The 22058-nt window shown below is 43.5% G+C and overlaps 2 protein-coding genes across 5 annotated transcripts in view; both read left to right on the top strand.

The window, feature by feature from the left end:
• Positions 1 to 15648, top strand: part of ano11 (anoctamin 11) — a 48324-nt gene extending 32676 nt beyond the window's left edge. The window contains exons 21-23 of the mRNA XM_060936975.1: positions 1185 to 1275; positions 1503 to 1634; positions 15211 to 15648. Coding sequence (XP_060792958.1) covers positions 1185 to 1275; positions 1503 to 1634; positions 15211 to 15234 — 247 coding nt within the window. The 3' untranslated portion in view covers positions 15235 to 15648. The remainder of the gene's footprint in view (positions 1 to 1184; positions 1276 to 1502; positions 1635 to 15210) is intronic.
• A 1569-nt stretch (positions 15649 to 17217) lies between these two features.
• arhgef19 (Rho guanine nucleotide exchange factor (GEF) 19) overlaps positions 17218 to 22058 on the top strand; it is a 51093-nt gene continuing 46252 nt past the window's right edge. For 2 of the 4 annotated variants that reach the window (XM_060938319.1, XM_060938315.1), the window contains exon 1: positions 17219 to 17915. The gene's annotated coding sequence lies outside the window, so the exon portion shown is untranslated. Of the gene's footprint in view, positions 17916 to 18258; positions 18326 to 22058 lie in introns of those variants that run through there. The other 2 variants (XM_060938318.1, XM_060938317.1) reach the window with 2 other exon arrangements.

Below are 22058 nucleotides of genomic sequence, written 5' to 3'. Positions count from 1 at the left end.
TTAATCTTTATTATGAACACTTACTGATCACATTGAAAGATGTTTGATGGATTTTTTTTTTTTTATGAAAGTTGCTGAGATTCCGATCAGAAACAAGCAATTGTATTTCCCCACTCCGCCATCTTGAAATGTCCATGTTTGATGTAGCCCGTATGTTAGTCACCAATCCTCCCTCCAAATTATTTAACACAGCACATCCCCTGACACAGTACACCGCTACAGCCAACTTCCACATTTGTTTTGTCTTTATTAAAGTGCTAAGCTTAAATTATATCATATTTATTATTTACAATTTGCTAATTTGATAATGAATGAAAAGTCAATACTTTAGTGGAAGTTTCTTTCGTTTGCTTACATATCGCAACTGTTGGTTACTAAGGAGACACGATTCTCGTTTTTCTCATTGAAACTGGCCTTTTTTCAGTTAAAGATTTTGTAGCTTTATTAGTCAAATACATATGAAAACAGTACTCTGTGATATCAAATGGACTTTTAATAATTTGAGTAAGTTTTTAGGAATAGATTCTGCTCTTCATCGGCAGACATAACCCCCCGGTTAATTAATTCAGCAAACGCGTAATTATTGACAGTTAGTTGAATTTGTGATATGATCACAAGTGACTGAAGTTATCTATGAAGGTGCCCACAGTTCAAGGTTTGTTATGGCTTAACTACAAATATCCAAAGACACCAAAGAATTGGATTTTCAGTCCACGTTTCAGGGATCAACGACTGATCCTTAACATGCACAGCAGCAATTCCGGCTTCCAGTCCCTAAGCAATCATAATATAAACTCCTTCCTATATCAAGATGAGTATTTATTTTCGATTTTTGTGACCATAATCCAGAGTTGTGCTAAAGAACATAGAGCTGCGCTAAGAGACTTTAGAACTTGTGCTAAAAGTCTTTTGTGCTAAATAACCGGATACCATTGGGAATATCAGAGATGAGTGCAAACAAAAATAATCACTGCTGGAGTGGGCGGGATTGTTCAGAATTCCTTTGGACACAGTTGGGACTGAAATGAAAAATGTCCTGTACACATTCTGTGTCCCATAAAATTAGCCCCAGTTTCATTTGACTCTACCTTTCCTGCCAGTAGAGGGAGTAATTTCCCCCTGAAAACTAAACCATGGTCCTGATGATCTATAAGAGTTTGTCCTGTGCTTGTGTGTTGAGTCAGATACAAGGCTTTTCGAGATGAAAATGGGAATTACACTCTAGTTTACTGGGAACTTCTCGCCGTCAGACTTGGCTTCATCATTGCATTTGAGGTAAACACTGACTAATCCACTCAAACTATACCTGTCAACAAAAGTGGAAACATGTTTCCCCTTCATTTGCATATTTTTAATCTAGTATATGTACCAACATGGGATGTGTACTACTCTGATAATTCTGAATTCACTTTATTTGGTTATAGTAAAGAAATTCTCAACAAATTACTGTTTTTTTTGTTTTTTTTAAATTTCTGTTCATTAATTAAAAATCTCATGCTTAGCATGTGGTGTTCTTTGTGCTGCGCCTGATTGACTGGTTGGTTCCGGATGTACCGGAATCTCTGGAGCTGAAGGTGAAGCGAGAACGCTACCTGGCCAAGCAGGCTTTGGCTGACAACCAGGAGGCGCTGTTGGTGAGTGACAGAAGACACCAGGATCAGGCTATACACAGACACCCCATCTGCACTGGTCTCAAAAGGAATGATCATAAGCTTTTCAGAGACATGCTGTCTTCTAGCAATCTTTGAGTTGTCACTCGTAGGTCTGAAAACATGCTTTGTATTGTCATTATTGCAGCAACATCGTAACTGTGTTATGATCGAAGATGGGCAAAAATACAGAGATATTACACGGTTGCGCGAAGATATGAAGTTTATCTTTGAGTGGTGAATATATTCATGGATGAGCGAAGTGAAGAAGTGAAAATATTTTCAACATACAGATAAACTTCATATCTTCACGACACTGTGTAATGTTCTTTATATTATATGGACACAGCGACAAAAAACAAAAACAAAAAAACTATATATATGCGCAAGTTAATCAAAAGAATTTTAATTTTGAACCGGTTTGCCATTTTCACAGCGCATGTCGAGTCAGCAGGAAAACACTAGGAGTGACGTCATCGGAGCAAAATATCAGGAATTATTATTTCCACATTCACCGGATATGAGCAATCGTGCGCTCTGATTGGCTACTCTACTACTAGGATATCAGCTCATATACCGTGAGTAGAGAAAAACAAAATGGCAGAGCGTTTTGCTGAACCAACTGAGGACGAAATCAAAACTCTACTCAAAAACAACCCCCCCCCAAAAAAAAATACAAAAAAGCAACAAAATATGGAATGAAAGTATTTGATGGTAAGAACATATTTAATTTTTCAAAAATGATTTTTGCATTTTTCACAAATTGCTACTGTCATTTTGCCGGTTTGTTTACATTCTTCATCTTTAAGCATTAAAATTTGTTGAATTTTTTAGACTGGTTCAAAAGCTCAAAGATGTTTGAAAATTACACAACTGAAATGTCCAAGGAAGCATTAAATAAATGTCGAATGCTATTCTATACCAAGACAGCAAGACGGCACTTTCTACAAAACAAACAAACAAAAAAAACCCCACTAAAGTCAGTTCGTTTGTATAAAGTTTTTATTTATTGAATTTGCTAAAAATAAAAATGTTTTTCAAAATCCAGTGAATGTGGATATAATAAAACAATTATTCCACTCAATCTCATTGTAGCCATCTCAGTGCTACATGCCCCATCGGCTATCAGCTCGTGCACGACTTGATTTTGTGAAATAACTGTTAAATATGTCACTCAGATCTGTGATGTGTTTTGTATGAAAAATGCAAGTTTTTCAACACGAGAAGATAAACTTCATATCTTCAAGCCTCAGGGATGATCCACCAGAGTTATATAGTGCTTTAAGTGGTGTTCTGGGCACGGAGTCAGGATGATGGACAAGCCGTTCTCTCTATTACAAGTAAATGAACCATCAAAATTACTTTGAAGGTGATATTTTAAGGTAAAATTCCGACATAATGCTGCTTTAAAGTTACAGTTTTACTTCTATACAAAGCACCAACACTGGAAACTCCTTCCATAAATGGTAAATATCAATTATAGGATTTTCTCCGTTAAATAACAGCATGTTTTTAATTTATGTGACACATTCATCATACAAGATCCCGTGAATGAGCTGTTACTATAGAAACATAGACAATGTATTAGAAAGATAGCATTAAAATAAATCTGTGATTTGCCGTGCAGCTGGAATTATTATTAGGGGTCTATCAAAGTCTGATCTTCACAATGCATGTTTGTAGAAGTGTATAATGGCATGAACAAAGGAGATTTCTGAGGACCTCAGAAAAAGTGTTGTTGATGCTCATCAGGCTGGAAAAGGTTACAAAACCATCTCTAAAGAGTCTGGACTCCACCAATCCACAGTAAGACAGATTGTGTACAAATGGAGGAAATTCAAGACCATTGTTACCCTCCCCAGGAGTGGTCGACCAACAAAGATCACTCCAAGAGCAAGGCATGTAATAGTCGGCAAGGTCAAAAAGGACCCCAGGGTAACTTTTAAGCAACTGAAGGCCTCTCTCACATTGGCTAATGTTAATGTTCATGAGTCCACCATCAGGAGAACACTGAACAACAACGGTGTGCATGGCAGGGTTGCAAGGAGAAAGCCACTGCTCTCCAAAAGGAACATTGCTGCTCATCTGCAGTTTGCTAAAGATCACGTGGACAAGCCAGAAGGCTATCGGAAAAATGTTTTGTGGACGGATGAGACCAAAATGGACCTTTTTGATTTAAATGAGAAGCATTATGTTTGGAGAAAGGAAAACACTGCATTCCAGCATAAGAACCTTATCCCATCTGTGAAACATGGTGGTGGTAGTATCATGGCTTGGCCCTGTTTTGTTGCATTTGGGCCAGGACAGCTTGCCATCATTGATGGAACAATGAATTCTGAATTATACCAGCAAATTCCAAATGAAAATGTCAGGACATCTGTCCATGAACTGAATCTCAAGAGAAGGTGGGTCATGCAGCAAGACAACGACCCTAAGCACACAAGTCGTTCTACCAAAGAATGGTTAAAGAAGACTAATGTTAATGTTTTGGAATGGCCAAGTCAAAGTCCTGACCTTAATCCAATCCAAATGTTGTGGAAGGACCTGAAGCAAGCAGTTCATGTGAGGAAACCCACCAACATCCCGGAATTGAATCTGTTCTGTACAGAGGAATGGGCTAAAATTCCTCCAAGCCGGTGTGCAGGACTGATCAACAGTGACCAGAAACATTTAGTTGCAGTAATTGCTGCAGAAGGGGGTCACACCAGATACTGAAAGCAAAGGTTCACATACTTTTGCCACTCACAGATATGTAATATTGGATCATTTTCCTCAATAAATAACTCTCACTGATGATATATATCTCTGTCATCACTCATATCATCAGTAAGAATATGTCCAAGGTATTTTACTTCTTTGCATGCCATGAGTGGAATATTACATCAACAGAACACAGAGAAGATGAGTTTCTTGTCCTCTTTACTCCTGACTCTCATGAAATTACTCTTTTTCGCTTTAAATTTAAAGCTAGACTGCTTTTCAGATTTTTCAAGTGTAGGTCATAAAATTTATTTTCCCTGACACCGAATTATTTTTGTTTAGTGGGCCGAAAGCTACTGAATTCGAATCACTGACTTCCAATTTTATTAGTTTTTTTTAAATAGAACAATTAATGAATTTTGGGCCACATGGCCCTAAATTCTCCACTATTTTTTCCTGCTTCACCATAACCCAATTCAAGATACTACGTCATGCATCATGCGGTGGGCTTTCCCCGTTTGTGCAAGGCATTGTGGAATACAAATTTGAAACAGGAGAGAAAAATGGAGGATGTGAATGAAACATGAAAGACTGACTACAATAACAAAAAGCAAGAAACAAAGAAATTATGTTGTGAAGGAAAGGAAATGCTAATAACTAATAAATATTGGCGCTCAGCGAGCACCTCGGTGTGATCAGCTGTTCGTTTAGCGACAGAATGATGTAACTGTCAGTGCACAGTCAAAGGTAAACCTGCGCATGCGCACACGGACTTCCTCTGTCTGCTTGACTGCACTAAGCGAGCGGTTTCATGCACATTATTTGCTCCCCTCAAATTAAATAAATTCCCAGCCACAGAATGGCCTGATATTTTGTGAGATATTACAGAAAAAAACATATATCTGTCAGGAGTGGCGGGCTGAGGTGAAGTGAGGACCCAAGAGCAGACTCAGAAAACAGGTAGTGTAAAGAGGAAACTTCTTTAATGAAGTAGATGGCAGAAAGGCAAAGGTACAGTAGGGCTCAGGCAAAAATTGGTAGTCAAAAAAACAGGCCAGGAGGTAAAAAGCACAGAGGAGCAGGTAGACACGATCAGGGACAAAAAACAGGACAGAAAAATCTTCACAAAAACTGATGAACACCGGGACAAGGGAAATCCAGGCAGAGATAGCAAAAGACACAATTCAAAAGAATAGGCAGGCAAAAAAAACAGGGACAAAAAAAATGGACAGAAAAACTTGACAAAAAAAAAACCAAGGAGAAATTCAGGCAGGGGGAATCAAGAAGACACAATACCAATGAGCTGTAGCGAGGCGTGGAAAGTCTACAAGAGACAGTCTGGCAAATGGAGTAGCTCCAAACAGTTCTTAAAAAGCCCTGGCTGATGGGAGAGGAGTGGTAGCGCCGCTTCAGGAAATGGCCTTCAGCAAGGCAGGACTGAATTCTTGTCCTGGATCTGGCATGGAAGTCCCACAATCTAAGGCATGGATGTACCGGACCGGACTGTGACAGTACCCCCCCCCCCAACGGGCGCCTCCAGGCGCCTTAGAAAATGCTCCAGGGTGTTGTTGGTGGAAGTCTGTGATGAGGGAACTGGAGACAAGGGGTTTGACTTGGGAGACATGGAAAGTTGGGTGAATATGGCGCATGGTTACAGGCATAGACAGTCTTACAGAGCAGGGATTAATTACCTTGGAGACGGGGAAAAAGCCTATGAACCTGGGAGCCAATTTGCGGGAGACCATCTTGAGGGGCAAGTGGTGAGTGGAGAGCATTACCCGCTGCCCCACCCGATAGATGGGAGCTGCCGAGCGGTGTTTGTCGGCTTGCTCTTTAAACATCTTGACAGAATGTAGGAGCTTTTTCCTGATCAATGCCCACATTCTCCTGCAGCGGCACACAAACATCTGGGCAGAGGGCATGGCGATGACTTCTTTTTGGATGGGGAAGAGTGGAGGGAAAGACCTGTAGCAGAGGTGAGTAAGGAGTTGTGAGCGTACTCTATCCAAGGAAGGGTCTTGTTCCAGGAGGCAGCATCCTTGGACACCATGCACCTGAAAGCCACTTCCAGTTCCTGGTTGACTCGTTCCATCTGTCCATTGGTCTGAGGGTGAAAACCTGAAGACAGACTGTGAGAAGCACCAATGAGTTTACAGAAAGTCTTCCAGAATTGGGCAGAGAACTGGGGTCCACGGTCTGATATGAGGAAGGGGTCTCAGCAGGCCGGCAGGGGATTTGTTGCCAGTCTTGTTCCTTGCACAGATGTCGCAAGCTGCCACAAACCTCTGGACGTCCTCCTTGATGGATGGCCACCAAAAATGTTGTCAGAGGAGTGCCAGAGTCTATGCTGCTCCTGGGTGGCACACTATTCTGGAACCATGACCCCACTGCAACACTTGTGCCTGCACAGAAACAGGAACAAAAAGATGGTTAGGAGGTGCATTACTGGGCCACGGGTCCTGCTCATGGGCCTTCTGGACCAGGGTTTCCACCTCTAACAGAGCGGCCCCCACCAGGCATAGTGGAGGAAGGATGGTCTCGGGGAGGTTGATTCCTCCTGGAGGGGAGAAAACATTCTGGACAAGGCATCGGGCTTACCATTCTTAGAGCCTGGGCGGAAGGAAAGTGTGAACTTGAAGCGAGAACAGAAGAGAGACCATCGGGCCTTACGAGAATTGAGGCACTTGGCAGTCCTGAGGTATTCAAGGTTCTTGTGATCTGTCCATATGATGAAGGGAAGGTCTGACTCTTCCAACCAATGTCGCCATTCTTCCAAGGCCAGTTTAACAGCCAACAGTTCCCTATTGCCAACGTCATAGTTTCTCTCAGAGGGGGAAAGCCGACGAGAGAAGGAGCAAGGATGAAGCTTGTTGTCACTTGCCGATCTTTGGGACAATGTGGCCCCCACCCCTGACTCCAAAGCATCAACCTCAACCACAAACTGCCGGGATGGATCTGGAATGGTGAGTATAGGTGCTGACTTGAACCTTCGTTTCAGCTTGGAGAACGCCTTCTCGGCCCCTTCCTCCCAGCTGAAAGGGACTTTGGTGGAAGTTAGAGCCGTGAGAGGCCCAGCCACCGTACTAAAGTTCCTGATGAATTGCCTGTAGAAATTCGCAAACCCAAGAAACCATTGGAGTTCTAGCCGAGAGGATAGGGTGGGCCAGTCAGAAACTGCCTCGAGTTTCAGGGGGTCCATCTGAATCTGTGCGGGGGAGATAATGAAACCCAGAAAGGAGCCAGAACTTCTTTGGAACTCTCATTTCTTGGCCTTAACAAAGTTTATTTTCCAGGGGTCGCTGAAGGACCTGTCTGATGTGGATGCAGTGTTCATCAAGGCAGCAGGGAAAAAAATCAATATATCGTCCAGATAAACGAAAACAAAAATGTTAAGGTCATTAACAGGACATTAACAAGGGCCTGGAAAACTGCGGGAGCATTAGTCAGGCCAAATGGAACCACGAGATATTCGTAGTGGCCCGTGGGGGTGTTAAACGCTATCTTCCATTGATCCCCTTCCCTGATCCTCACGAGGTGGTAAGCATTACGCAGGTCTAGCTTGGTGAAAATCTGGGCTCCCTGGAGTAATTCAAACGCCGTAGACATGAGAGGTAGGGGGTAACGGTTCTTGATGGTGATGTCATTTAGCCCATGGTAATCAATGCAAGGATTTGTCCTTCTCCACAAAAAAGAATCCTGCCCCTGCAGGAGAAGAGGAGGGATGAGTAATTCCAGCTGCTAAGGACTCGGTGATGTATTTATCCATGGCTTGCCTTTCAGAAGGAGAGAGAGAGTAAAGTCACCCTTTAGGTGGTGCAGTCCCAGGGAGAAGGTCAATTCCACAGTCATAGGGCCTATGGGGAGGAAGGGAAACAGCTTGAGACTTGCTGAACACAGGTTTTAAGTCATTATACTTGGGAGGCATGTTAGAGGTCAGGATATTCACCAATGGTGGGCTGGAGCAGCTCGGCGTGAGGGAGGGCAGATCTCAGGCATGATGATAAACAGAATTGACTCCATCCTAAAATGGTGGTGTTAGTCCAGTTGACATGGGGGTTATGTAGAGTTAGCCAGGGCAGACCAAGAACTATGGGCACATGTGGATTACTCATGACAAAAAACTGGATGGATTCAGAGTGGTTGCCAGAAATTCTTAAGGTGACCGGGGTTGTTCTATGGGTGATGGTGGCCAGACCAGTACCATTAAGGGTCAGGACAGTGAGGGACGGGTTCAGAGCCAGTAGTGGAATCCCCAGGCGCTTGGCGGTGGTCGAGCAGATCAGGTTTCTGTCAGCCCCTGAATCAATGAGTGCCTGGAGGTCGTAGGGCTGATTGCCATGGATAATGACCACTGGGAGTAGTAGTCGATCAGTAGGGGGCTGATTCTGGATGTTGCCCACCAGGGCCCCTAAACTCTCTGGTGGGCTCTTCTGCAAGATTGGCAGAAATGCCCCAGCTGTCTGCAATAAAAGCATGCCCTCATATCCAATGGCGCTGTCATTCCTCAGGTGAGATGCAAACTCGGTCTACCTGCATTGGCTCAGCGGAAGGAATGGGAGGCTGAGGGGGAGCAAGACTAGTCCAAGTTCTCTCTTTCACCCGCTGTCTGATCTGGGAGTCAATATGACTGGCGAGGTCCATGAGACCGGGGAGATCAGGTGGCAGTTCTCATGAGACCAGCTCATCCTTGATGGAGTCTGACAGCCCATTCAAAAATGCGTCAAACAAGGCACTCTCATTCCAGCCACAAGATGCGGCCAAAGTGCGAAACTCAATTGCATAGTCAAAAGCAGACCGGGCACCCTGCCGCAGCCCCATGATTTCTCTTGCTGCCTCTCTGTCAGACAGAGAGCGATCAAAGGTTCGACTCTTCTCCTCTGTGAAATCCTTGAAGCTGGTGCAGCATGGTGCATTGGCGTCCCACATAGCTGCGTCCCACATAGCTGTTCCCCACTCCCTAGCTTTGCTAGTGAGGAGAGTGATGGTGTAGGCCACTCAGGAATGCTCTGTAGGGAAGGCCAGTGGTTGAAGCTCAAGGGTTAGCAAGCATTGAGATAAAAATGATCTGCAGGTACCTGGTTCTCCATCGTATGGCTGTGGGGCAGGAAGTCTCAGCTCTCTGAAGAGGGCTGGAGCAGGAGCTGGAGGAGCGGTAGGTGGAGGGGGTTGTGTAGGAGCAGACGTTACTTAAAGCTGTTGTAGCTGAGTGGCAAGAAGATTGAGAGTGTCAGAGATGGCAACAAGGTTTTGATTCACCTGTTGGATGTCCTGTTGGTAGGTCCCAAGGAGAGCTCCCTGTTTCTGCACCGCTGCCCTTAGCTGGGCAAAATCTGCTGGGTCCATGTTGGCCAGACTGTGCGGTCAGGAGTAGCGAGCTGAGGTGAAGTGAGGACCCAAGAGCAGACTCAGAAAACAGGCAGTGTAAAGAGAAAACTTCTTTAATGAAGTAGATGGCAGAAAGGCAAAGGTACAGTAGGGCTCAGGCAAAAATCGGTAGTCAAAAAACAGGCCAGGAGGTCAAAGGCAGGACTGAATTCCTGTCCTGGATCCGGCCTGGAGCCGGCATGGAAGTCCCACAATCTAAGGCATGGATGGACTGGACCAGACTGTGACAATATCTCATCTTCTTCCGCTTATCCGGAGCCGGGTGGCGGAGGCAGCAATCTGAGCATGGAAGCCCAAACTTCCCTCTCCCCAGACACCTCGGCCAGCTCCTCGGGAAGAACACTGAGGCGTTCCCAGGCCAGCCGAGAGACATAGTCCCTCCAGCATGTCCTGGGTCTTCCCTGGGGCCTCCTCCCGGGGGGACATGCTTGGAACACCTCCCCAGGGAGGTGTCCAGGAGGCATCTGAAATAAATGCCCAAGCCACATCAGCTGATTCCTCTCGATGTGGAGGAGCAGCGGCTCTACTCCAAGCTCCTCCCGAGTGAATGTGCTTCTCACCCAATCTCTAAGGGAGCGCCCCACCACCCTGCGAAGGAAACTCATTTCAGCCGCTTGTATCCACGATCTTGTTCTTTTGGTCATTACCCAAAGCTCATTACCATAGGTGAGAGTTGGGACATAGATCGACTGGTAAATCGAGAGCTTCGCCTTTTGGCTCAGCTCCTTCTTCACCACAATGGACCGGTAAAGCAACCGCATCACTGCGGAAGCTGCACTGATCCGCCTGTCGATCTCATGCTCCATCCTTCCCTCACTCGTGAACAAGATCCTGAGATACTTAAACACCTCCACTTGAGGCAGGACTTCTCCATCAACCTGGAGAGGGCAAGCCACCCTTTTCCGGTCGAGAACCATGGCCTTGGACTTGGAGGTGCTGATTCTCATCCCAGCCGCTTCACACTTGACTGCAAACCACCCCAGTGCATGCTGAAGGTCCTGGTTTGAAGAAGCTAACAGGACAACATCATCCGCAAAAAGCAGAGATGAAATCCTGTGGTTCCCAAACAGGACTCCCTCCGGCCCCTGGCTGTGCCTAGAAATTCTGTCCATAAAAATTATGAACAGAACCGGTGACAAAGGGCAGCCCTGCCAGAGTCCAACATGCACTGGGAACAGGTCTGTCTTACTGCCGGCAATGCGAACCAGACTCCTGCTCCGTTCATACAGGGACTGGACAGCCCTTAGCAAAGAGCACCAAACCCCATACTCCTGAAGCACCCCCCACAGAATACCACAAGGGACATGGTTGAATGCCTTCTCCAGATCCACAAAACACATGTGGACTGGTTGGGCAAACTCCCACGAACCCTCGATCACCCTATGAAGGGTATAGAGCTGGTCCAGTGTTCCACGACCAGGACCAAAACTGCATTGTTCCTCCTGAATCTGAGGTTCGACTATCGGCTGAATTCTTTTCTCCAGTACCCTGGAGTAAACCTTCCCGGGGAGGCTGAGAAGTGTGATTCCCCTATAATTGGTGCACACTCTCCAGTCCCCTTTCTTGAAAAGAGGGACCACCACCCTGGTCTGCCACTCCAGATGCACTGTCCCCAACCGCCATGCGATGTTGCAGAGGCGTGTCAGCCAAGACAGCCCCACAACATCCAGAGACTTGAGATACTCAGGGTGAATCTCATCCACCCCCGGTGCCTTGCCACCAAGGAGCTTGCAAACCACCTCAGTGACTTCGGCTTGGGTAATGGACGAGTCCACCTCTGAGTCATCAGCCTCTGCTTCCTCAATGGAAGACGTGACGGTGGGATTGAGGAGATCCTCGAAGTATTCCTTCCACCGCCTGACAATATCCCCAGTCGAGGTCAACAGCTCCCCACCTGCACTGTAAACAGTGTTGGCAGAGTACTGCTTCCCCCTTCTGAGGCGTTGGATGGTTTGCCAGAATTTCTTTGAGGCCAACCGATAGTCCTCCTCCATGGCCTCACTGAACTCCTCCCAGTTCTGAGTTTTTGCCTCCGCAACTGCCTGAGCTGCGGCACGCCTGGCCTGCCAGTACCCGTCAGCTGCCTCAGGAGTCCCAGAGGCCAACATGGCCCGATAGGACTCCTTCTTCAGCTTGACGGCATCCCTTACTTCCAGTGTCCACTACCAGGTTCGGGGATTGCTGCCACGACAGGCACCGGAGACCTTGCGGCCACAGCTCCGAACAGCCGCGTCAACAATGGAGGCAGAGAACATGGTCCACTCAGACTCAGTGTCCCCCGCCTCCCTCTGTGACAATATCACAATGAACAAATTTCAGAGGGAACTAAATTTCACCAATTTTATGCAATTGAAAAGCCGTCTAGCTTTAATATCATAGTCCATGCCACATTGTGAACAAACTTTCAATAATTGTTGGAGACCAGCACTACATGGGCTAAGAATGACCAAGTCATCTGCATACATGAGATGATTAATGACAGAGTTTACAACCAGACATCCTGTGTTACATCTATTCAGTTGACTTGACAAGGTATCCATATATACATTAAATAAAACAGGAGACAGGATCCCATCTTCACAAACACCATTACTTACCTGGAAAGGAGTGGATATAGCCCACCCCCATTTGACCTGCATTGTTTGATGGACATACCAGAAGACTAACAGTCTAAGTATGTACTTTGGAACCCCTCTACCAAGCAGTTTCAGGAATAATTTTTCATGATTAAAAGCCTTTGAGGCATCTATAAAACACATAAATACAGTGTAAGTTTAGCTCACATTGCATGTGTTTCTACTTCATTACTATACACTACAAATTACTTAACAGTTGCAAAATATCTCTGAACATGATTATATCAAAATGGCCAGGATAATAGAGGCCATATATACACATGAGGACAAAGTTCACTTATCTTTTGGACAAGACGGAAAGGTAATAAACACACAGACTTTCTTTTTGGAAGGAGAGAACAGTTCTTATCTGTTTTGGGACTTTTGCCACTTCTGTTAGACTGGAACACTTAGGACATGTCCTGAATGCACCTCAAGTTATCTAATTATATCCGGCTAATAAATTAAACTTACTGGCCCAGCTTCATCGACTTAAAAGGAGTTAATTAATCTTACACTTTAATAAATTCTTTATAGAATATTCAACAACAGCCAGTAACAGTTCTCTAGATATTATACAGATTGTTTTTCCATTCACAGTAATTCTGAAGTTTATTATATGGACACAAGTGTTTTACTGGGAAATACACCACCCGTATTTTTCATACGAGCTACATAAGGGACACGGAGATCCAAAACCATGACATAAATCTCGATATGTCATTTGTGAGGATATTGATGAATTGTTTTGATAAATTTGGGTACTTTTTGTTTGTGAATGTGTCGATATAATAAAAAGAAAATCACACATTGTCTTGAAGATATGAAGTTTAACTTCTTGTGTTGAAAAACTCATTTTTCATATGAAATACATCACAGATCTGAGTGATATATTTAAATAATATTGGCTGGCTTTTTTTGTGGTCTATCAGATATATTCCATTCACCTAGCATGATACTGAATGAGTCGAAGGTGAGTTCAATATCATGCTAGCTGCATAGAATATATCTGATATACCACGAAAAAAAAGCCAGCCAATATTATTCTTATTATACATACACACACACTTCCAGTTTTTCAATGTCTGTTAGTATGTTTTTCTCTTGTAAATATGCATGAAGAATATCTAATGAAGTTTTGGTCGTCTTTCCGATATTCAACGTGTCTTTTTCTTTCCCGGTGAACAAAGAAATGCTTGTATGCATGCGCAGCAGAAAACTCTCTCATTGAATATTTGCATCAGCTACGACGCGTGACGTCATATTGTCTTGACAACCATGCAATATCGTAAACCATATTCAACGCTCATTCTCCATTGGGTAGAGTGATATAATACATGTAGGATAAGTGATATGCTAACAATACTGCATGCTATCAAACCAAATGAATGGAACCTGCTAGAAGGGAATAGAACACATTTTTATTCCATCGAAAAAGTGTCCTGTATGTATAATAATTCCCAATATAAGTTCCAATGCTGACTGGATATGCGTTGTCAAAATGGCAAATTGTTCAAAATTAAAATTCTTTTGATTAACTTGCATTTTTTTTGTGTGTGGATGTGTCCATATAACATAAAGAATGTTATATGATGGCATGAAGATATAAAGTTTATCTTCTTGTGTTGAAAATATTTTCACTCGTTCTGTTCACTCACTTGTGAAATATACATTCACCACTCGAAGATAAGCTTCATATCTTTGTGCAACCATGTAATATCCTCTATATATTTAACCATGGAAATGGAGCGAGGCCTGTTTAGTTATTAATCTGGACTGTTGAGTTTAAACCTGCATTTTATGACATATACATACATTTAGTCAGGCCTTCTAGGACAGAAGGGAAAAAATGTACCTAGCAGTTCTTTGAGATTTCTGGGCCATTTCCTGGAACACTTTCACTGAATTATATGAATTCCTCAGTTCCATGAGGAAATCATGTTCTCCCAGAGTGTCACAGTGCATTTCTTCCAGATTTCATTCTTATGGCTATGTTCTGACCATGCATTTGTGTTTCTAAAAGGAAAACTCTACCCTGAAACACATAAATGTATTTATGTTGAAATATTTGCGATCACATGTGGACATTGCTGGTACAGATCAGGTTTCAGGCTCTTTTCTCACTCACCATTTTCCAGCTACGTTCAATATTAGATTAATGAGAGATTCCACTCAACTAGTTACATTACATTACATTAATGGCATTTAGCAGACGATCTTATCCAGAGTGATGTACAACATACCCAGGGGGGCCTGGAGAACAGTTGGAAGTTAGATGCTTTGCCCAAGGGCACTTCAGCTATTCTTGTTGGTCCAGGGAATCAAACTGGTGACCTTTTAGTCCCAAAGCTGCTTCTCTAACCATTAGGCCATGGCTTCCTCCATTAGTCGTGCATTATGGAGTTGATGGAGGGATTAGCATAAAAAGTAGCATATAAACACACTGCTGCATTGCTTACTTTAGATATAGATGAATTCCCACTGGCATTACATTCAGCAGGCAAACAGCATTGTGGGTAATGTTGGGAACCATTAGCTAAAATGAAAACAGACCTACTTGGCAATGAAAGAACAATTCTTGACATTTCTCTTTTTGTCAGAAGTCACTGTTGTTAAAAATGGATGACACTTTGACTCTAATGAAATGTTTTTGTACAGAATTCATCCTTCCTTATATGTGTGTGCTCATGTACTCAGAACTACAGTGTCACATATTGGAAATAGGAAAAAAAATGATGGAAGAGCAGAGAAACATCTGATTAGTATTAACTTAGTTTCACCCTAACATGTTCCCACTCTTTTCCTGTTTTTCCTTTCTCTCTCTCTTTCTGTCCATCTTCCATCTGTTCTGCTTCTTGAAGCAAGCAACACGTCTGGCAGCTTGAGGCAAGTCTGCAGGCTCTGAGGGTCTCCAGGAGAGGGTGCACTTATAAAGCAAGGGCCAGACCCCATCAACACTCAGCACACAGTAACAGACTTCCCAAAAAATACCTGAAAACATTTTGCACAAATTTTGGACTGCGTGATGTTTTGGTGAGTGTGTTTTCAGCTATTTTCATTGGATGGTGGTGTTTATGCACATTTCTGACTGAGCATGCCTGTTTCATTCATACATTTCCATCTGGTGCACTTGTAATGCCAAAACGGAAAGAAAAAAAAATCTAAATCTATTATGCTTCCAAAATGAGCTTTGAGTATAGACTTTCAACCAACTACATTCCATTCTACACTGCTACATCAAGCTGTGATAAGATCCTGACATAAGAAAAGTGAGATGTTTTTTTCTATTATATATATTTGTACCAAGGACAAAGTGTACCTAAAAGTTTGTAAGTATGGAGTTAAACTGGAGTTCATCCTGTACTGGTGTATGAATTGCCGCTATGTAATAAAAGTACACATTCATGTTCATTCACACTAGTTTTTTTTCCTTTTTTCCCTCCCAAATAAATTATTGATGAATGATAACTTTGTCTCAGTTTCTATGCTTGCACACGGGTGAAATTCTGGGATGGGTAGATTTTTTTTTTTCAACAGTGCTTAATTGTAAAGGAATGAGCACAGGTTATTCGAGGAAAATATGTTCAAGCAAGTTTGGGAGCTGAATGAGATGAATCTCATACTAAGTGTTTAAGCGGTGTATTTCAGAGCCTGGGATCAGATGCCAGTTGGCAGTAGCACTGGAACGTTAATCTCGTGTTAACACGTTCTTGAGAGACACACACTACTTTTGTTTCACTTTTTACCCTTGTGCTCTCCCTTGTGATCTCTCGCTCTTCTATTCCAGATCAGTAAATCAAGCAACAGCTCATCTTAGTTAGTCTAGCTGCACATCACCCACTATTTTACTTATTTTACTGTTTAAAGCCTTGACCTGAATAGAGCACAAATACAGAATTAAGAAAAGGAAGCGAAATGGAATAAAGTTGATTTGATTTCCCAGACATCAGCAGCAGACAGGTGTTCTGTTAATGATTTCTCAAAGCTACAACTCCACCTCAGAAAAAAAAAGAGCAAAAGTAAAAAGAATTTCTGTGGCCCAAGGCTCTTTGACTGTCTCTCTGCCTGTTCCTGCTGAGGCTTCGTTTTTGATTCGTCGTTGTGCTTGCAGTGCGTTCTTGTGCTGTTCAGCCTGAAGGAAGAGTGCGTTAGTACATGTTGGAGCTCTGAAGTATGCAATGTGGACAGCGGCCATCATGCTGCACTCATACACAAGCTGGAGCTAACCAAGACATACAAGGTGTTGGCAGACAGAAAGATGCATACTTGGTGCTTTTAATACTCTTTCCACGGATTTGTCACTTACAACATCATGAAGAAGCCAAGAAGCCTTTAGTTGTCACATGTACACTCGAGCACAGAGTGAAATTTAACTCATCTGAAGCAGTGAACACACACACATACCCAGAGCAGTGGACAGCCATGCTACAGCACCCGGGGAGCAGTTGGGGGTTAGGTGCCTTGCTCAAGGACACTTCAGCCCAACCTCAGGCCAAGGCTGCCCCATGTTAACCTAACCGCATGTCTTTGGACTGTAGGGGAAACCGGAGCACCTGGAGGAAACCCACGCAGACAAGAGGAGAACATGCAAACTCCAAATAGAAAGGTCCCCATCAGCTGCTGAGCTCAAACCCAGAACCTTCTTGCTACAAGCCAACAGTGCTAACTAACCACAACACCACCGTGCTGCCCAAAGTGGCATGGCAGTAAAAATCCCAATGCACAAGTGTCTACAAAATAGACAAAATCCAGATGTTTGATTATGATGTCCTTAGCTTTGTGGTATTCAGATGGCAAGTCTTTCTCGTTTTCAGATTTTTAAAACTGAGTACATGAAAATTGTGGAACAGAGAGAGTTAAGTTCAAGAGATTTGAGTTTGAGCATGTCCTCTCAGCTACCTAGCTTTCTCCTAAGTGATACTTACTTAATTACACACACACACACTTGAACGCATGCATGCATACCCGTATCTCCTTCCCTTCTCTCTCTCTCTCTCTCTCTCTCTCTCTCTACCTGCCTGCTATCCACTTGCAAAGCACTACCGTTGACACACAGGAATCCAGACCCACACACACACGCACTCTTAGACCAGGAAGATTCTTCCCAAACACATGACAAACTCGCTCCTCTCTCCCTCAGACTGGGAGAAAAGGAATCCAGAAACAGTGGACTCGAAGACTAATCTTCTTTCTCCCTGAATTGTTTTTGGTTTCGAGAGGGAGAGAGGGAGCAAAGTGAGAAAGAAAGCTAGGAGAAGGCTTTGTATTTTAACTGGATTGGACAGGCAGCAGTTGTGTTTTTCATGTTTTATGGCTTTCTTTGTGTGCTGCTGAGCTGCAGAGAAGAGGTTGGGAATTTTCAGCTGAAGATCTTGACTAGCTTCCAGCGTCTGTTGCGTGTGTATGGAGGGCTGTGGTAGTGTGTGGCAGAGGAGGGAAAAAAGACCAAACTAAGAACACGAGGCAGTCATGGACACCACTGTGCTTCAAGCGGATACTTCAGTGGGCTGGATTTGCACGCTGGTGGTGGCCAAAGTCCATTCCAGGAGTCACTGACGGCTTTCAGGTACATCCTTTGCATTCGTCCGTGAAAGTCTTTTCCTCTGATATGTGTTCCATATATTGCATTGCATTCTAGTTCTGTTATTGTTAATGAATATGTTAATATCATTCTCAACAGCGTTCTTATTATGTTCATCCAGTGGTGCTAGTGCAGTGTTAGACCCCATCTCTAAATTATTCCAGGTTAAGGTGATTACCTTTTGCTTCCCTTAAGGCTTGGGCAAAGGTCCAGTATGAGTTGCTTGGATAGCAAGCAGAGACACTGCCTTCCAGCCCTTCAGCTCTGCTAGCACACGCAATCAGACGCCAACAAGCCAGCTTGCGAGCTTGTTGTGTTTGCATAGCTAATAATGCGATGTGGAGCGCTGTGCTGAGCTGGAACAGCGAGTGTGCAGCTGGAGCAGTGGAAGGCAGGTGAGTGCATGTCCAGGACACGCAGAGAGGAGAGCTGTAAAAAGAACTACACAAAGCTGCATGGCGGAAGAGTTTTGAACTTGCTCTCTGTGGCCAAAGGAAGTCATTTCTAAGGGTTGAAGTCTTTAGGGTTGAAGTCTTTGCTTTATTTATGGTTTTTGATGCCTGTTCTGTTCACTCTGCCAGCTTCAATTAGTGCCTCAATACAGTAAGCCGAAGTGTGTAACTACTGTCTAATGACTGATCTGAGTCTGCTGTGTTAGGAACTAGTACATTTTCAGGATCAGTAGCTGAAAGGATGAACTGAGCTCCCAAAATTTTTTACTGCTGGCGTGATGGGTTAAGAGACATATTTACTTTCAGGTCTGTTTTTATTCGAGGTTTGTTTTTGTCCGTGCTCTTATGTTGAATGGATGATCGTAGTGACCTGAAGGAAAGCTTTAAGTGCTGCTCCACTCCACAAGCATTTTGGAGTGACGCACTGAGTAAATTGCAGCTATGTGAAAACTGTGGCACTTCGACTCCCTTAACAATCCTTGAGTGCAGCTTAATGTGTTTAACTTCAGCCTGGAGATAAATCATTTGTGGGTTATGTTCAAGTGAGGACAGGAAGTAGTATGACACAAACAGTATCAGATCACAATAAAGTCCTCTTTCTTTGTCTGTATTCCTGCTTTGTCATGTCATAGCCACTGTAAGAGAGAGCTTAGTTGCATTTCTGGCTGTATCAGCGCCTCTGTTTGTGTCCCTGTTGAATGGAATGATATCAGGTGCCTTTCGGGCTCCCAGGCGAGATACACCGTGTAAAACAGACGAATTGTGTAATGAACCCGTCTTTCAAACCACCACATCATTAGAACACTGCAGACAGATAAAACCGTCTATAAAGAGGCCATCTGAGATGATCTCATTATGTGACCTAGACTGGTGTGAAGAAACAAAGACGTCAACTGTGCTTGAGATAGCAAGGAGAAATATGGGCTGGATCCCTAAGGGGGTGCTTACTTTGTTTTAAAATATAACCTAAGGGAAGCCAGAATAAAGGAATGTCTATCACAACGTTTTTTTTGTGACCAGCTGTGCCAGGGTCTGTTTGTGTAAATGACTCATGGCAAGCTCAGTCTTACACAATTTACTCACTCTCTCGTGTTTGTCTGGCATACAGTAATGTTCTCTTCAAACCAAACTCATTACATCTCAGGAGCAGATGTGGGAAGACAACCGTGCATAATGGACAGGTGTCTTCCCAAAAGCATGAAGTCCAGACATGACTTTAACACGCAAAGCACACACTAATGCAGCCCTTCATTAACTTAAAGGTGTAGTTTGGCCAAAAGTTATGAAGCTGTACAGTTAAAGCTAGACTGCCTTTCAGATTTTTCAAGCGTAGGTCATAAAAATTATTTTCCCTGACACCCAATTATTTTTGTTTAGTGGACCGAAAGCTACTGAATTTGAATCACAGACTTCCAGTTTTATAATTTTTTTTTTACTAGAACAATTAATGAATTTAAAACCACATGGCCCTAAATTCTCTGCTATTTTTTCCTGCTTCACCATGACTCAATTCAAGATACTATGTCAGGCATCACGTGGTGGGCTTTCGCCGTTCGCGCAAGGCATTGTGGGATACAAATTTGAAACAGGAGAGAAAAATGGAGGACGTGTGTGTGAATGAAACATGAAAGACCTACTACAGTAACGGAAAGTGAGAAGAAAAGATGTTATGTTGAGAAGGAAAGGAAATGCAAGACAAAACTAATAAATATTAGCGGTCAGCGAGCACCTCGGTGTGATCAGCTGTTCGTTTAGCGACAAAATGATGTAACTGTCAGTGCACGGTCAAGGTAAACCTATAGATGGCAGTAATGCATCAGTGGACACCAGCTGGCGTAAAACTCAAACGAAGAAGGCAAAGAAGAAGAAGAAGGTAAACCTGCAGATGCATACACGGACTTCCTCTGTCTGCTTGACTGTGCGAAGTGAGCGATTTCATGCACATTATTTGCTAGGGAATCCTCTTAAATTAGATAACTTCCCAGCCACAGAATGGCCTGATATTTTGTGAGATATTACAGAAATTAACATATCACAATGACCAAATTTCAGAGGGAACTACATTTCACCGATTTTATGAAATGGAAAGGCCGTCTCGCTTTAAGACTTCTTTTTTTTTTTTTTTGGTGATGCAGACATCTACTTCTTGTTAGCTACATCATTCTGAGCAGAGGAGATTATCAGAAAGTTTATTAACATATTACATATTGTAAAAAGCAATTGTCTTGCTGTAATGTTACAGAAATAACTTTTGTGGAATATCCAACAAATAGCTGTCTCATAATAACTATAGGCTTCTCATTAAAAAAAAATTCACAATGTTTCCAGTTAGAATAGAAAAAAAAATACGGCAATGTTACGAACACTGAAAATGTTGCAGGAAAATTGTAGGAACTTGTATTAACATTGTGTAAAATGTTCTTACAATACTTAAAGGAAAACTGAAGTCATTTTTAAACTTGCTTTATGTCTTAATTAACGTGTTATTTATTACGTTTTCAGTTTTAGTAACCTTATATTGTGACTCATATTGGCAACTAATTGCAATTAAATATTATACTTATCGGCCTAGCCCTGTGATGACCTGGCGATTTGTCCAGGGTGTACCCTGCCTTTCACCCGTAGTCAGCTGGGATAGGCTCCAGCTTGCCTGCGACCCTGTAGAACAGGATAAAGCAGCTAGAGATAATGAGATGAGATGAGACTTATCGGCCTATTCGGTTTTCAGCCATGTTGAATTTAGTTCGTTTGGTCCACGGCAGGCGTCACTTATCCGTGTGATCTTCACAAGACTTGTGCGAGACTTCAAAACGTGAAGTGTCAGCCAGGTGTCAGTGCCACCATTTTTAAACTGTTTTCCAAACGAAATATTGCACAAAAACGAGTTTAAATGACGATAACTGCCTACTTTTTTCAAACTTTCCTGATTGCTATCAAAACAAACAAAACTTCTGGCTTGATTACATCAGCATTCGAAAGGGGGCGCACGCGTCTTTTGACAAAGTTGGTAGATATTAGTCACTTTGATTTCTGCTGTACGTTTTACTTCCGTCCGGTCTCCAGGGGTGGATGAGATTCGTCCTGAGTTCCTGAAGGCACTGGATGTTGTTGGGCTGTCTTGGCTGACATGCCTCTTCAACATTGCTTGGAGGTCAGGGACAGTGCCTCTGGATTGGCAGACTGGGGTGGTGGTCCCCCTTTTTAAAAAGGAGGACTGGAGAGTGTGTTCCAACTATAGGGGGATCACACTTCTCAGCCTCCCTGGGAAAGCCTATGCTGGGGTGCTGGAGAGGAGAGTCCAGTCGATACTCTAACCTCAGATTAAGGAGGAACAATGCGGTTTTCATCCTGGTCATGGAACACTGGACCAGCTCTTTACCCTTACAAGGGTACTGGAGGGTGCATGGGAGTTTGCCCAACTGGTCGACATGCGTTTTGTGGACCTGGAGAAGGCTTACGACCGTGTCCTTCGTGGTGCCCTGTGGGGGGTGCTTTGGGAGTATGGGGTTCAGGGCCCACTACTGCGGGCCATTCAGACCCTGTATGACTGGAGCAGGAGTTTGGTTCGCATTGCTGGCAGTAAGTCGGACTCATTCCTGGTGCATGTGGGACTCCACCAGGGCTGCCCTTTGTCACCGGTTCTGTCCATAACTTTTATGGACAGAATTTCTAGGTG

This window comes from Neoarius graeffei, chromosome 13 (genome assembly GCF_027579695.1).
Source record: "Neoarius graeffei isolate fNeoGra1 chromosome 13, fNeoGra1.pri, whole genome shotgun sequence".
Classification (NCBI taxonomy): domain Eukaryota; kingdom Metazoa; phylum Chordata; class Actinopteri; order Siluriformes; family Ariidae; genus Neoarius; species Neoarius graeffei.
This window is presented reverse-complemented; position numbering and strand designations above follow the sequence as displayed.